This window comes from Cynoglossus semilaevis, chromosome 15 (assembly GCF_000523025.1).
Source record: "Cynoglossus semilaevis isolate Cse_v1.0 chromosome 15, Cse_v1.0, whole genome shotgun sequence".
Taxonomy (NCBI): domain Eukaryota; kingdom Metazoa; phylum Chordata; class Actinopteri; order Pleuronectiformes; family Cynoglossidae; genus Cynoglossus; species Cynoglossus semilaevis.
This window is the reverse complement of record NC_024321.1, coordinates 3056529-3073415: the sequence shown is the minus strand read 5'-3', so window position 1 is coordinate 3073415 and position 16887 is coordinate 3056529. Positions and strand designations below refer to the sequence as shown.

General features: G+C 39.5%; 1 protein-coding gene across 1 annotated transcript in view; it reads left to right on the top strand.

The window, feature by feature from the left end:
- slit3 (slit homolog 3 (Drosophila)) overlaps window positions 1–16887 on the top strand; it is a 232868-nt gene that overhangs the window by 178579 nt on the left and 37402 nt on the right. The window contains exons 13-19 of the mRNA XM_008326546.3: window positions 1856–1999; window positions 2770–2933; window positions 4869–5019; window positions 7164–7238; window positions 9046–9189; window positions 9896–10039; window positions 13472–13635. Coding sequence (XP_008324768.2) covers window positions 1856–1999; window positions 2770–2933; window positions 4869–5019; window positions 7164–7238; window positions 9046–9189; window positions 9896–10039; window positions 13472–13635 — 986 coding nt within the window. The remainder of the gene's footprint in view (window positions 1–1855; window positions 2000–2769; window positions 2934–4868; window positions 5020–7163; window positions 7239–9045; window positions 9190–9895; window positions 10040–13471; window positions 13636–16887) is intronic.

Genomic DNA, 16887 nt, shown 5'->3' with positions numbered 1-16887 from the left:
GCTAATGTTCTGGGGTTTTCTGGATCGTAAAGGGAAGTGAGGCAGTGCAAATGAGGATGAGTAAATGTAAGCCATACTAACACCTTCAGAAGGATTAGGTGGATCACTGAGACGCATGGTGCAGTGTACAAACCGAGCAGTGGTTCAAAAGAAGAAAGAAGTATATACAATGTGGGAAAAAAGAACTGAATGAATAAAGAGAATACATCAGTAAAAGGTGGACAAACAGCTAAACTGATGCTAATACAAATGTACAGTAAGTCACTCCAGAGATACATTCATGGTAAACAGCCAAATCTGATTTGACTTCATTAACAGGGTGGTAGAAAAAGTGCTTCTCTCAGCACCCGTCATGGTGGTAACCCTCCTAATTTGATAATCAATGTAGAAAGCTCTAAATGAGTGGTTAATATTCATTGTTTTTGCCACATCACTGGTCACTGGCAGTAGGTGTTGGTGCTCATTCAGCAGCAACACTCAGGGAATACATCTTCATTTTTTTCTTTTTTTTTTTATGTTAGCTTCTGTCGGAGGACAAGAAAATCCCAGACGTTTGACTGTTATTTCCAGGATTTTTTTTCTATAAATAATTTTAATTACAGATTATCTGTAGTCCTGGTCGATCAGGCACTATGTCAACCATTTATGACAAATGTGTGCTTATTGTTTCACATCTCCATCACGTCTGCTGTTTGTATGGTTCCACTGCTGTGTTTTACTGGTGCAGCTTCGAGTAATTAGTTCCCCCTGTGAGCTGCCTAATGAGGCGTGAATGTGTCGCAGAGCTGCGTCTGTGGGTGTGTGCGTGTGTGTGTATACAGTAGAACCGAGGTGAGAGTGTGTAGCCACTCATTAGTATGACTGAGGTGATTAAACTCAGCTTCTGGACCGAGCTGCAAGTTAGTCACTTGTCAAACACAGTCGGAGAGGAAAAAAAAGGCACGGAATGGACACGATGGAAAATGAACTGTTTTCCCATGAGTCTCTTGCCCTTTGTTTTAGGGGCATTTTGAACGACTACTAGGGACAGTTATGCAAATATTTCTATCATCTGGATAGAGTTTAAGTTTTTTATCGCCTTACGAAAGGTTAACTTCACTCTAAGACCTTTGGCTTTATTGAGGCATTTTTGTTAAACTTTGATTGAATTGATTTTTCTTTTTCTTTCATTTAATATAAATATTTTTATTTTCTCTCTAGTCTGCTCGTGGACATATTGCATTCTGACAATGAGGATGTCCTTAAAATATAGTGTATTCCATATATTTCTGTGGTATATTGCATTTAGCTTTCCCATTATTTTGTACTATGTTGAAAGTTAATGAATATATATATATATATTCAGAAAATGTACAATGCATGTTTTGATTATAAAGCTTAGAAAAAGAAGTGAAAATGGCTCGCACATTACATAATTTAGACTTTATGCTAAACAAGACAACTGGTATTTGTCATACTGTATGATTACTTTAGTACCATTACAAACATAGGTGTGTCCTAAATATATTGGTATACTTGTTGATGATTTTGAATTTATTTCTGTTATTTACTTATCACAGAAATAGATGGTGAAAACGTATAATAACAAACATTTCAGATTCATTAGAAATGTCAAGAAAACAAAAGAGACAGATTTGTGTGTGGAAAAGTAACGGGGATAAGGAAAGACACGGTGAGATAAAGACGACAGTGAGTGAAAGTTGTGGCCTTGCAGTGAGGCCGTATCTGAGAAGGATAAATGATCTCATTATCTGCATATGTGATTATCTTTTGTCAGTGTAGTGCACACAGATAATGGAGCTAAATAAGTAAAGACTAAATAAATGCTGGCTATCTCAACCTTTCTGCATCGCAGGCTCCTGAATGCCAACAAAATTAACTGCTTGAGAGTCAACACCTTCCAAGATCTGCAGAACCTCAACCTCCTCTCGCTGTACGACAACAAGCTGCAAACCATTAGCAAAGGGCTGTTCGCCCCTCTGCGCTCTATCAAGACTCTGTAAGTACACCACTGTGAGTTTGTTGAAGGAGTTGTTAAAAAAAAGTTTCTCCTAACTGGTACCTGGTGTCAGTGTTGTGTTTTCCGATCCAACTTAGAGGAAAACAGATAGCATCTAACACCAGCATTAGCATAACAGCCTCCATAGTAGCCTTCAGCACAATGTTTATTAGAATGAACTTAGTTCCTGCCACGGACATTTTTTAACACATTGCAGAGGGTAATCGATGAGAGTCTGTCTATAAATTACATACAGTAAGCTAGACCCTTAGCCAACAAGGTCTTGTCCTACAGACCATGAAGGTTGTTGGCACCGTTGGTTGGAGCCAATAAAGTGAGACCACAGACGGTATATAATTAATGGATATAGCTATTCGGATGTAAAAGTTAAATCCCCCGGAAACAGGAGCCAAAGCAAAAAAAAAAAAAGCAGTTCTTCTGTCTTTGTCGTTAATAGATGTTCCCTTCAGCCAAACATGGCCATAAGATGACATATGGAAAAGTTAGCCAGGGGTGCTAGAGGCCAAAACAGACAGAGAGTCAGCCAGAAGGGGCTACTGCTGACAGCTGCTTTAAGATAAGACTAAAAACAATGCAGTTTCAAAAACTCTGTTCTGTTTAAACGAAACTGGAGCTACATGATCAAGTAGAAACGAGTAACAAATGAATACAAATAGAGATGTTTACTTTTGTTCTAAAAGAAACCTGAAACAACATTTCCTATTTTTTCCAATAACATAACTGTCTCTCCTCCTGACTCTGCCCTTCAGACATCTGGCCCAGAATCCCTTTATGTGTGACTGTCACCTGAAGTGGTTGGCTGACTACCTGTTCGACAATCCCATTGAAACCAGTGGCGCACGCTGCAGTCACCCAAGGCGACTGGCCAACAAACGTATCAGCCAGGTGAAAGGGAAGAAGTTCAGATGCACAGGTAAGGCAGGGGTTCTTAAGCCACCGCAATCATTGTTGTAAAGTCACAGACAAAGAACAAACCAGAAAAGAAAATGGATTTTAAAATTTTCACTAATAAATGTGACACGTAAAGTAAGCCACAAATATGACAGCGGTTTTCCTAATAATTCAAAATGACTTTATTACAGCATATAAATAAACAGAAAACTGTGTGCGTTCAATATGAACACAAAGTGCAGGCAGGCTGTGTTTCTCTTTTATTTCCTTTGCAGTTGTTTCCTTTGACACGAGTCATGAGTCTTTGTAATTACAACGCAGCATCTTGGTGAAGCTCTGTCAGCTCTGTCAGATCTCAGTCGGGAGCAGACACAGATGTTATCAACCACTGTGTTGTTCCGACAGCGTCACGTCAAATTATATGAACCTTTTTTAAAAAAAAAAAAACTGCTCTCTATGTTTTGTATATTTGTAACATTCTTCTTGCAGATATTCAACAAAGTACTTTTATGTGGTAAGGTGTAGATGTACATGTCTGCTTAGTCAGCCGTGTGCATTTGTCCAAATCTGAAATTACCTTAAAATCTGAATGTTAATAAAGGCAGGAGAAGATTGTTTTAAGATGATATTATCTCGAGGTTAAAAATTTGCATTTGCAATTTTGATGAAGCAGTGTTTTTAAATTAAATTTAGGAAAGACGTGTTTAAAGACGTAGGGTAACAAAGTTTATTGTTGCAACTCAGTTACATCATCAAATCTCTATAATCTTTTATTATAGAGCCGTGTGCTGTTAACGTTCTTTTTAGGGAAATGGAAACACAACCTGAATAAAAAAGAGAGAAACTTTCTGTGAAACTAGTGTAAATTCATGTACAGTATTTTAAACACACTGGTCATGGTTAAACCGATCTAATTCTGATGAAAACGTGAGGACTAGTTAGATAGGTGGTTAAGGGACCTAAAGCTTCCGCTGGTTCTGGCCGTCCTCTCTGCTTCAGCTCCTCCTCTCTGCAGCCCCATGCCTTTACCTGCATCTCCTCTTCTTCTATGAAGCTATGCGGACCCTATTGCTATTGGTCGGACACTTCTCTGGCTCCGCCTCCCTCCCTGTGTGGATCCGCAGCTGTCTGTTGCCCTCTCCTCCTGTCTTGTATAGACACTGACTCCTCCCCCCTGCCTGACTGACTGGTGCAGCTCTCTGTTGCCCCACCTTCCTCCTGTGTGGATCCGCATTCTGATTGGTTCGTGCAGCTGTCTCTTGTGCTTGATCTAACCATGTGGCCCCGCCTATCGTGACATCACATGGTTCCGTCAAGCGCCAGGGACCGCCCAGCACACTCCCACCTGCCTGTCCCAGCCAATCACATGCCTTGGAGCACAAAATTGGGGGCTTTTTGTTTCTTTTTGCATTAACGTGCGAGGGTGACGTGTTGTCTGCGACTATTACCAGTTTAAGAAAAAACGCATACGCACACACGCGTTAAGAAATCAAAACTTTTTTTTTCAGTCGTCCCAAACAGGTTTGGTTGTATCAGTGATGTTGAAGGCACCACACCCTAATGACGTATGAAATGGTTTTCCGTTATTGTTGCGCTTCACTGACGGTCTCTACTGAGAGGATATCATGTATGAATTGAAATATTGCTGCACCTGCTTGTTCACCTAACTCCCACTCATTTCCTTTGGTTTTGGAAAAATGTTTTATCTATAGGTTTGAATCGATAAATAGCGTTCCAAGCATCCATAGTCTACTGCAGAGCTGGGCAGCACGTGGCCCGTGGGCCACATCTGTCAGTCTGGGTTCACTAGATTTTCTCTCTGTTCATATCCTTTTACCCACTCTACCTCTTTTTTCTCCATTTATTTGTGTCTCCCCACCCTCTGCTTTTGGTTGTCTGTGTGTCACTTTGCTCTCGTCACTCTCCTCATTCTCCATCTTTGTTTTCTCCCGTTCAGGTCAGGAGGACTATCGTAGCCGACTCAGTGGTGAGTGTTTCCAGGACCTGGTTTGTCCTGAGAAATGTCGATGTGAAGGCACCGTCGTGGACTGCTCCAACCTCAAACTGACCCGTATACCTCCACACATCCCTGAGCACACAACAGACCTGTAAGACGATGAAGATCATTTTTCTCTCTTTCACAACACTCACGCACTAACTTAGATATATGGTGTTTACAAATGACCGTGTTTAAAGCCATTGAACATGTTCACATCATGTCAAAAACACAAGCGGGAGTTTTTGTATGCATTTTCCCTCGACAGAAATGTACATATGAAATGCGTAAATACACATGCACATATAAATGGAATGTAATGAATCCTAATAATGCCAATATGCCAGTCATTCTCTCTTTTCTCACTGCAGCATCAATCTTTATATTGTGCTTCCCGACCCCAGAAAAATGCCTCTCGACAGACTTTTCAATCTCCTTCTCTGTCCCAAAGGAGCCATCATTGTGTCTGGCACAGAGTCTTACACTAGAAAAACGAATAGTCCCATGGATCATTCATTTCTCTGCTGAAAAATGGAACACGGGTTTCAAACTGACGTGCAATTTGTGGACGTTGAGTTACCTTATCGTGCATGTTCACAACCCGTTAGAGATCCTAATAGATATGAATATATTGAGGAAATCCAATCATAAAAGTTTTCCACAGATCTGTATTTTGAATGAGCTTTGTCATTAATAGAGTACAAAGTCAAGTAGAATAAATCCCAATGTAAAAGCTAGAATTTTTAACTGCAAACTTCTGACCATAGACTCATACTTTGCTTGGCCAGATGCAGCTTGGCTACTTTTTGAAGTATTTCCAAATAAATATAATTTTATGGGAAATGGATTTTAAACCTTAACTTAATTCTTTTCTGTTCACATCTGCTAAAACATAGACCAAAATTTTATATTTTGAATAGTTTTAAAAGCCATACAGCAGCTTCACAGACAGGTTCTTATGGGTTTGATAATTATGACCATGGTATTTTTATGTGTAAATAAAATGAATACTTCTTAGTAAACCAAGCCTTTTAAACAAAGCCAGTATTCTTCAGAAATTCTATGTTAAATCTCCCTGCAGCAGTGAACCCCTGCAGCAGATGCAGGAGGTTTGTCACAGTATTAATTATAGAGGTTATTTGTCTAGTGGCGAAACATCACTCCCACTAATAATGTCAGTATTTCACACATCATTAGCCTCAATTTCTTCTGCCTCTGTCTTTTCGGTTCTTTCTTTCTTTCTTTCTTTTTAGCCATTATGTTCTTTTGTCCCTTCTTTGAGTTTTATACATCAGAAATTAAACTTTGTCCTTCACGGTTGGCTGGAGGGCACGTTGAAGTTTGGGCCATTTTCGCAGCTTCTGTTCCACTTGCTTTTTCTTTAAGTGTGAACGTGTTGAATGGCACAAACATACAGAGAGAGAGAGAGAGCTGAAAGTTGTGCCCTCTAACCTTCACGTGTCAGGGGAAATCAGAAGAGGTTATGGTCCAGCTGGAGGCTTATATATGTTCGTAGCTCTGGTCCTCACTTCTGTCTGTCTGTCAGACTATTTTGTGATTCCTCCCATGCGCTGTAGGGGACTTTGACATCAGCTCTGAAGCTCAGGAAAGCATGAAAGAATCCGTTTAAAAAGCACTCGATAAAACGTAATGAGTCAAAACCACGAGTCCAAGAAGATCAGAAGATGCAGGGGAACAAACAGAAAACGTTTCAGATTACTNNAAGCAAACGTTTCAGATTACTGCACCCAAATCAATATCACGTTTCTGCCACTTTTGGTCCACATCAAATAGTGCAACGTGTTATTTTAGTTTACTTTCATCCAGGTTTATTCATCTTTTATCTTCTTCCCAATCTTATTAAAGAGCTTCCCTTCCAGCTGAACTCCAACTTCTTTTTACTCCACCTATACACACTGAAACACAGTCAAACGTTATCCCTTTAACAACAGCATTTTAGTACAAATTACCTCCATAAAGCAGATGTCTAGCTTTCTGTTTTCCCAAACAGTTCTCCCTTAGCTCAGGGCAGCACAGGTATTGATGTTCACATAGAAAAGATTTCTCCTCTCTATTTTCCCTTCTCAAAAGCCTTTTAACCTTGGCGCGGTCATGCCTCCCCTGACTCTCAGCACCTCTCTCCTGTTTAGTGTGTGTTGCTCTGTGCTTCTTTCTTAATGTGTCTGTTCAATCCAAGCTGCCGGGTTCATGAAAGAGTAAATGTCTGACTCACCGCCTTCATCTCTCTCTTCGCAGGAGGTTAAACGACAACGAGATTGCCGTCCTGGAGGCTGCAGGGACGTTTAAGAAGCTACCTAACTTGAGGAAGATGTACGTATAGACGCTCATCTGTCAGTCCTTCTGTTCAGCATCTGCCTATCTGTGTTGGTAGGCAATGAACTGGGAAATGGGGATGTTGTTTATCGCTGCAGAATCTGCAGCGTTACAGTTGCCAACTGTTGTGGAAAAACACCATCAGCAACAGAATCTGTTTGAATGTTTTATACCCGGAGGGTTAGAATAGGTATGACAATCACCAGATTAGAGAAGAAATAAGTTAGTGGGAACAGATGGGTGAGATGATGGTGAACTGATCAGGAAAACAACTAGTGTTTTACCAGCAACAACACAATTGTCGATTTAAAAAAAGTATCAAATTATCAAAATACGTTTGAGTTTTGTTGGACAAGACACCTGATGCCTTTTGAAACAATGACAGACTATACTTTGCATTCAGCATTCAGTTGTACTTTTGAAAAGAAATTATATATATATATATATACAAACATATATGTGAATGTAAAAACTGCAGAGTTGTTGATTTTATTTTAGTCAAAAAAAAAAAAGTAAACTTGACAATAACTTAAGGAGACAGTAAAAAAAAAGGAATGCAGAGCGATAAATAACTTGACGTGGAAGACTGAACAGTGAAATGGAGAGAACAAAGGCCTAGATGTAAAAAAAAAAGTGAATGATAAATAAGAATAGAGGACACGTCTAGGTTCAGATTAACAGTTAGCTGTTATCCTACCGCTGATGGGTGCTTGTGTGTGTGTGTGTGTGTCAGAGTGAGATAGAGAAGAACAGTGGTTGATTTATTGGTGAGGAAATTGCTAACCATCACGCTGTGTCACTGACGATATAGATTCTCGAGCACTCATTTCCATTTCCCGTTTTTTTTTCGATCTCTTCCCCTCCCCGTTCATGTCCTCGTGCAAGATCCCATCCCTCCATTCGCCCTGTGTCTCAACCATCATGGCAGACATATTTGTTAAAGGCTACTTTGCTCAATGGCCTCACACGTTCTCAATTTACCTTTTTTTCTTCTAGATAATTGACCAAATTTGATTAACTGTGAGCCAAGTGTCTCTGCTGCATAACATACGATATGTTTCTGATCATATTTTAGACAAACACTGCAAAAACCAGCAGGAGTTTTAGGGGAAAGAAAATTAAAATAATATCGGAACTATATAAAGAAATACGCTTGAGACCAAAATTAGCTGTGAGACTTAACCTTCACAAAAAAAGTGTAAAACAACTATCACCAAATATGTTTTGTAAAATAAAAAACAATAATAATAAAAGAAAAATGAGCCAAATTAACCAGATTATCGTCAATAACCAGAAAATGGTATTTCCCTTCAAATTACCTTCTAACCTTTAGCGACTACGTAGCCTACTTTTCTATGTAAATGTTTTCTCGTGCCAGGATTGACCCCCGGTCTGGAATCAGTTTTATGGGATTTAATCAAAAACGCAAAGACAGCTATGGATGAAAGCTTTAGTGGCTGTGATCATTATCATCGCCCGACGCTCTCTTTTAATTTTCATTTTTCTTGTTGTGTGAGCACAGACGAGAGATGGAAATGATTCCCTCGTATCTCTGACCACTCACCTCATTTACGCGTGTGCGCGTGCTTGCATTATTGTGAGCGGTTATCGCTACATCTTCTGTACGGAGATGAGGACATTAATATGAAATAGACTAGTGTTAACATGATTGATGACAGCAATTACAGCGAGGAAACTGATGTGTGGATGTGTTGTCCCTGAGGGGTAAAAAGGTAACATTTATATGAGCAGCATGTGTCAGAATAAAACTACGTACAAACCGCCATCTTTGTGTGTCTTGCAGCAACCTGAGCAACAACAAGTTGAGGGACATACGTGACGGTGCGTTCGATGGCGGCAGTGGAGTTCTGGAGCTGCTGCTAACAGGAAACAAGCTGACAGGGATACAGGGGCGCATGTTCAAAGGCCTCACTGGACTCAAGACACTGTGAGTGAAGTGGGCCACATGTTTTGTTGAATAGCCTAGGTTTTAAGGCTTTAAGTTAGCTAAGCTTGAATTTTACCGTCAATAGAAGTATTTCCTTGGACCTAATAAACTCTCCTTGCTTTCAAGGGCTTTATATAAATTTATGGTTATATTATTTTTGCAATTGGTGCCTGTGTCCAACTCAGAGAACTTCATTAGTATATTTTCCTCGTCTGGAACTCAAAAATAAAGCTAATGACTGCTTACTGTTTTTTCCATAGTTTTTATGGCCACCAAAAAGAAGGCCAGGGTCCAATTAGAGGTTCCAGGAGAGTGTACACAAATCTGAGCTAATGTCGTCTGCGTATGCTCACTAATGACTGGCTAATGCTATCACGCATATATCTATAGAGTCTAATGAGTCTCTAATGGTATCACTGCTGTCTCTGGATTATGTTAAGAGGCTCCCTGCTTCAGTAATAGCCTTGCTAACTAGGTTAGCTTGTCCCAGATGTCGCTAATGCTAACTAACTCAGTTAGCCTGGTCCATCATGACTGGATGTGAAAAGCTAATGTCATATTACACAGTCTGTTCCATTTGTCTTATGGGAACGGTCTGAATGGCCGACCCAGTCTGCAGCGCCTTTAAAGGGTTAATCTGATATCAATCTTTGCTGTCGCTTGAGCATGTTTGTACTGTGTTCTTTACTTTCTCAACTTTTTTTAGGATGCTGAGGAGCAACCAGATTAGCTGCATTGACAACCAAACATTCACGGGTCTGAACTCAGTGCGTCTGCTGTCACTGTACGACAACAGGATCTCCAGCATCGCCCCAGGAGCATTCTCCACCCTACACTCCTTGTCTACCATGTAAGTCTTTTGCACCAATCAGCCAGTGCTAATTGTACTGGCCGAATGTTAGAATCCTATTTCAGCAACAATTTTATGTGCACATTTATACAACGTCATGTACCTCTAACACAAGGAGAGAGGCAGTACTGGTGAGAAAGCTGACTATAAACAAAGAAGGAACAGAACCCAAAATGTTTCACTTTTAACATGCAGTAGTGTCATATTTGTCTGCCCAGTCCAGTGGTAGCATTGTCATTTTTCACTGAAATACAATATACCATACAATACCTACAACATACTCCTACACAGAGATTGTGGATTGTAGTGTTTCCCCCTTTTCTTAATGTAACATTGAATTTTCTTCAAATCCCTCCAGTTGTCTGCATCAATATAGCATTTTTAGCATGCCTTTGTTTTCAAAACCTCTTGACCTCTTTTAATTTCTTCTACTTTGGAAACTGTCCAAGTGAAGGAGAAATGTCCCCTCCTATCCTGTCTGCTGTGTCTTTTCTCTCTGTTCTTTCCTCTTGTGTTCCTCCTTCTGTTCTCGTTCTCTGCGCTGCTGTGTTCCTGTCATCTTCCATTGAAGTTCCATCTCAGGTCTTTGGGGAGAATAGTTGGCAGACATGAAGGAGGAAATGGGACAAGTGAGGTGAAAGATTGATGATATAGACACAGGTCAAAATGGAAATGATATTATATGTCGCCAGCATTTGTCACTATTAATTTCCCTTGTTATTCTGTATTCATCGGTCCTGTCTAGCATTTAATTTACTATGCAACACCTGTCTGCTTTTGAGCATGAAAGAAAGATGCGAGGTTTTCGAGTGGAAAGCCAGCCTAAAGGGATAATTCAGGGGTTTTGAATGGAGGTTTCTTGAGGCACTGTGACAGGCAGAGCTGTGTGTATCAATGACAGCCCGTCATAGTGACAGCTATGTATGATATATTTCCATGTTACATATATTTACATTATTGTGAAGGTGAAACTAACTGTAGGGACAGTTAGCAGTTCAGGATTAACACACAGAAGCAGTAAAACCAAGGCTGTGTGTATCACTGCAGTACGGTGTAGTATGTTGTTCAACAACAAAACGTGTACATTGGTGCAGGTTAGTCTAAGTGGAGCTGCAGCTCACCCTGTGCCTACAGTTCAAGATTAGAAGTGGTTTTGTTATAAACTGAGCAATGATTCGACTGTTATCAGGCAAACAGTGCACAAACATAAGACCTTTGTGAAATAATTTAGCTTTTACAAGTACTTCTTGTGTCAGAATCCCATTTGAAAAGCCAGTAGTCTCTCTTTGACATCCACTTTCTTGGTTTTATTAACCTCCTACTCCTACCTCGTCTTTTTGTCTTTCTCTTTCACCTCCTAATTTAACTTTTCCATTCTGCTGCATTGCTTCCCAGACCCTTACTCCATTCAATTAAAAGATTAACAAAGTGAAAAGGAAAGAAGGGACTTCGCTTAGGTCCGGTGGCCAGGCACTGAGGTCATTTCATTACAAGGAAATGAGGAAATCACTCGTCCCTATCTGTAACAGCATACCATAAATATTGTACACAAACAGCAGCGTTTGGCTCTGTCAGTGAAGCTGCAGTTTCAGTGTATGGCAAAAAACAGAAGATTCACAGCAGTCACTTGATCGTGAGCATTAAGTGAAGGCAAAGGTGTGTGAGCTGCTTTGAGGTGGCTGTGTGATAGTCAAATACAGCCCAGTGTGGAATCTGCATAAATATCACACCAGCCGATTGGTGAAAGGAACAAAGAGTCGTGAGAGTTGATCAAAAGTGACTAAAATGCAAAGATGACCTTTTCTCCTTTTCTTCCTCCCTCACTCAGCCGCCTTAACCACCGTTTCATTCTGCAGCTCTTTTTTTTTTTTACTTTACAAACCGAATATAAAAAATGATCTGATAACCTTTTCTTTCTGCCACTTTTTCCCCCTCTCCATTTTCCACATTATCTTTTCCCACTTTGTCTTTCAATTTAAATATATATTTGTTTGTTTAAATGGCAGGAGAAAAACAGCCGCTCACCGTATCGTTTCTCGCAAATAATTCACAAACGTGAAAGGCTTCTCGTCTCTTGTCACTGCTGATGTATCGCTCTGTGAATTTTAGTTTTTTATGACTGGATGTGCTGCCTGTAAATCTGTACTGAGTGTTCGTCTTGAATGCAAAGTTCTTGCTCACTCACATAAAGATAATTTATCCAGAAACGTGGCTGTTGTTTACCCGAAATCTGTGAGTTTTCCAGGGAAACCTCATTATGTTAAGGAGAAAATGTCTCTAAGTAATGTAGCTGTGCTGTAGTAGTGTGAAATGACTTTCTTTTAATGAGCTTTTTTAGAGGTGCTTTGCATCAGATTTTCCATTTGCTATTCTAACTAAACAGTATTATGGAAAAAAACTTGTTTTTCTACTTAAATTAGGATTTCACAAATCTAGGAATGTGGTAGATGAACTCATAAGGATTAAATTAATCTTTATATGAATAGTATTTATATCACAGAAATCTTTTAGTTATATTGAAATATCAATAAAATACATAGTTTTAATGCAGGAAATGCCAGTAAATATGTTTATGACTTAGACTTAGACTTAGAGACTTAGTCTTTCTAGACTGCACAGAAACATGCACAATAATATGATGGTTAATCCTAATCAGACAAAGCTTTTCAAACAATACTGCATTAGTAAATCTGAGGACAAAGATCCCTTAAAACCATTTCCTACAATATATGCTAATATGAAAAACCATTTCCTACAATATATGCTAATACGAAAGCGAATACGAATTTTTTTTTTTTTTTTTTTTTTGGTTTGTTTACCAATAAGAACCTTAAACATGAATCAAAGATTAAATGTTATAGAACTATAGCCGAAACGTGGCCTCGTAAAACAGCCTTAAAATATCTGCAAGGTTGAATTAATGTACTACAAAGGAGCTCAAAATATTAAAATGTCATTTTTTAAAAATATTTTTAAAGTAAAGAATTGGATTGGAAAACAGCTCTGTTGGCTTTTTGTAAGTCATCATATAAATCATATTTATAATCATCAGTTATCTAAAAGAACAGAAAGATTTTACATCATTACATCAATGAAGTTCAAAGTGAAGAAAAAAATAATTTTGTTTTAAATGCCCCCTATTCATTTAGTCTGGGCTGAACCAATCTTTTTTTTTTACCAATAAATGCCAAAGTAGTTTGATTTGTGCACTAGCAGATACCAAGTACTAACACTGTTACTTCTTCCAGGGTGTGATTTGGAAAGTGTTCAAGTATAAGTATTTGAAAGTGTAATGTAAAGCTAAATTTAGCTTATTAGTGTTTTATTTAAAGGTCAAAATCCTGGTGGTTTTAAATCATCCAGATCATCATCTAACGACCATCAAGCCACCAATCCTGGGCTTTAAAGTCTTTAATCTAATTTTGTCTACAGTAACCTGCTGTCCAACCCATATGTCTGTGACTGTCACCTGTCCTGGCTGGGTCAGTGGCTGAAGAAGACCAGGGTGGTCAGTGGAAACCCTCGCTGTCAGAAACCTGCCTTCCTCAAAGAGATCCCCATCCAGGATGTGGCCACTCCTGACTTCACCTGTGACGGTGAGCACAGTGTTATCTGCTCCGTTTACTTTAGTAACGTTATGCATGCAAGCACAGTGTTATCTGCTCCGTTTACTTAACGTTATGCGCTCACTGTCAACACCTTGAAATAGTGTTGAAATAATTCTCCAGGTCCTGACTGTAAATACTAAACATTTTTAAAGTCATAGTGGAGTGTTAAAGTGCCGTAGTAATGAAAACAGGTGACAGTGTGAAACTTGATGAGGTGTCAGTCAGCAGCCATGTGTCCTGCACAGATAAGAGTGTCACAGAAATGATTGAAAGGTAAATTAAATATGCATCTCCGTCCGTGTCCTCGCTCCAATACCTGACTGCAGTCACAAAGGCAGTTTGTAGGTGTTTTTCCCCAGTGAAACATTTGATGTGTCTGTGGAAATGCAACTCCAGTTTTAACGTGAGGCGCTGGTGAAATGTGTATACACGCTATACATACACACATCTACACGCTCTACACTTAAAATAATTACATACACACATCTACACGCTCTACACGTAAAATAATAATTGTTTGTTTGTTTTTTTTCTAGAGAGAGGCAGACAGAAATATCTTCCATTTGACATTTTTGTCTTACATATGACAATTTGTTCCGATACTTGTTGCAGAAACTTCCATTATCCAATGACTTAGGTCAGCGACAAACACAAATGCACACACACACACATTCGAACATGCTCTGGCGGGTATTGTGAGGACAGAATGATCAGTAACCGCTGGCAAACGGCGTCCTTTGATGACATCACTCTGTGGTTTTTCTCAGTGACGTGGCTGTGACCACCACCGTGCCTTCCTATAGCTATTTAGTGCGTCGACTCAGCCGCCAAAATTTGACGACATTAGCAAAGTGTGGTCTGGCTCTGTCTGACCATTACATCTTTTTATTTCTTTTTTTTTTTTACTGTATTTATGGTTTGAAGGACAGGCTAAACTCTTTAGCTTCTCCCTGCGCCCGTGTCTCTCCTCGCCATCGCTCTCTACCTCCACAGTTTCCCTGAATTCATTACACTTTTCTAATTTCCTGTCGCCATGCTGCAACCATTTACTCAAAATGAGTTTGGAAAGTAGTTAGCGCTAGGTTGGCTCAAGTAAAGAGGATTGTGAGATCCTATCGGAGCTTAATATTTATTCTTACGTACAGCACGTGTGCCAGCGAAATGAAAAAATGTATCGTCAAACGTCAGCTACACTGACAAGAATGTGCAGGTTTAATACCAATACTAATGCCAGAGGGCGCTGTGTCTCAGAGCACTTTAAAAACCTTCTTTGAATGCTACATTTTGACTTTGAGATCCAGACTAGGATGTAACAATCCAACAGTCCAATGTAAGGGAGACAACCGACGATTGTAAACAAGCCGTCTTTCACATGGAGCGGCGCTTGACAACGTGTTTGTCTGCTCTGCTCGCCAACCTGTTCCTGTGTGAAGTAGTTGATGGTGATGGAATACTGATAGAATAAGACTTTCTTAAACCAAGGACCCTATGTACATGGAATCTTGGGAAACATCCCCTTCATAGCCTGGGACCATGAAAAAACGACTCTGCCATTTCATAGCCTGGGACCATGAAAAAACGACTCAACGCCATTTAAGCGACTGTTGAATTTTCTATCAGTCCTATCCAAACCTTAAGCTGCACAGTATGTAAAAATTGATAGTGTCTGGTTTTAGATGATGGCTGTGAGGGGCAAAATATGTCCCGTTAATTGGAAAAACATTATACCAGAAAGTAAGAGTCAGATTTATAAATGGAGCCAGGCAACATCATTAATAGACCCGGCTATTATTGTGATGTCAGAATGCCATTGGACGATCCAGCCAGTAACACTATTATCTGGTTTCATTTAATTATTTATTTATTTTTCTTCTATACTGGAATCTAATTTACACAATTTACATTATGTTGCATTGATTTACCTACAGCGAAATAAAATATAAGATCATCGTAACATCGGTAAAGCATTTGCATAAGGTTAAAAAAAAAAGACAGGGCTTCAGTGAATCAACGTCTGAATCCATTTCTGTTTTACAGTCCACCCTCCTCTATAAGTGCATTGAACAAGTCATGTGGTTTTTTGACAGTGTAGGGACATCCACTGTGGAGGCTGAGTCCCACCGCGACATTTAGGTTGTTTTTTTTTTTGCAGCTACTGGAACACTCCTAGGGGCAACACAACCACTTAAGTGATGCTGAAGTGGTTCAATTCTCAGGCTGTAAATCTCAAAATGGTTCTCCAAAGAACAAATGCACAAAAACACACACAATTACAACCAAGGTCTCTGTGTCCAGTGTATTTAGAGTTAAGTGAAATGGCTGTTAAGTTGTCCAGAGGCGGCCAGGGGACGTGTACAGTTAATTGAATTGTTGAGGAGATATTTAGCGCACATATACATGTTGGCTCAATTGGCGCAGCTGTAGGTGGAGGCAGCCCACGGCTGTACATCCCTGCAGATTAGATTTTTCTTAGTCTACACTTCAGGTTAAATGAAGACATGTACACACTCAGTTTGCAGTTCTGGCAGGCACCTGAGCTGTTGTTTTCTTGACTTTTAGACACTAACTCCATTTCAAAACTGCAAGGGAACAGTAAATACTGCGTACATACAAGTATGTTTGTGTCACCTGTGGGTAGATATTTACATAAATATTTAGCACAGTGTTGCCATCTCACATAAATGAATTAAGAAAGTGTTGATCCATGGTCACGATGTACAGCGACATATTGTACATTGGATTGTACCACATTCACTTTCTCTTGTTTGTGTTGTTTATGAACTTTTCGCCCTTTATTATGGCTCAGACTGTAGTTAATGTCCTATGTTACCACTGTGTTAGTACGGGTGAGTGACAGGTACTTATTGACAGTATGTGAGTCCAGACTTCCTGTATACAAGTGTAGACGTGCTTGTTGAATTGGTCGTTTTTTGTTTTTTTTTTACTTCATCTTTTTGACATCTTTTCCGCACACAGCAGCTCAAACTGTGGCTGCTGTTGTTGTTGGCTCACTGACTAATCTTCATTATTGCTCATTATGGTTTTAACTGAGCATGTTTTACATTTGGGACCACGGCTAAACTATTTACATTCAACTATTTAACTGTGGCCTCAGATTAGAGCGGTTTAAGTGACTCTGTCTGTCAGTCAGGGAAATGAAAGCCGTTTTTGTGCCAAGAACAACAACACTGCTCTCTGATCCGTCTTTCCTTATCAGGGAGTTTTACAGTGATTACAATC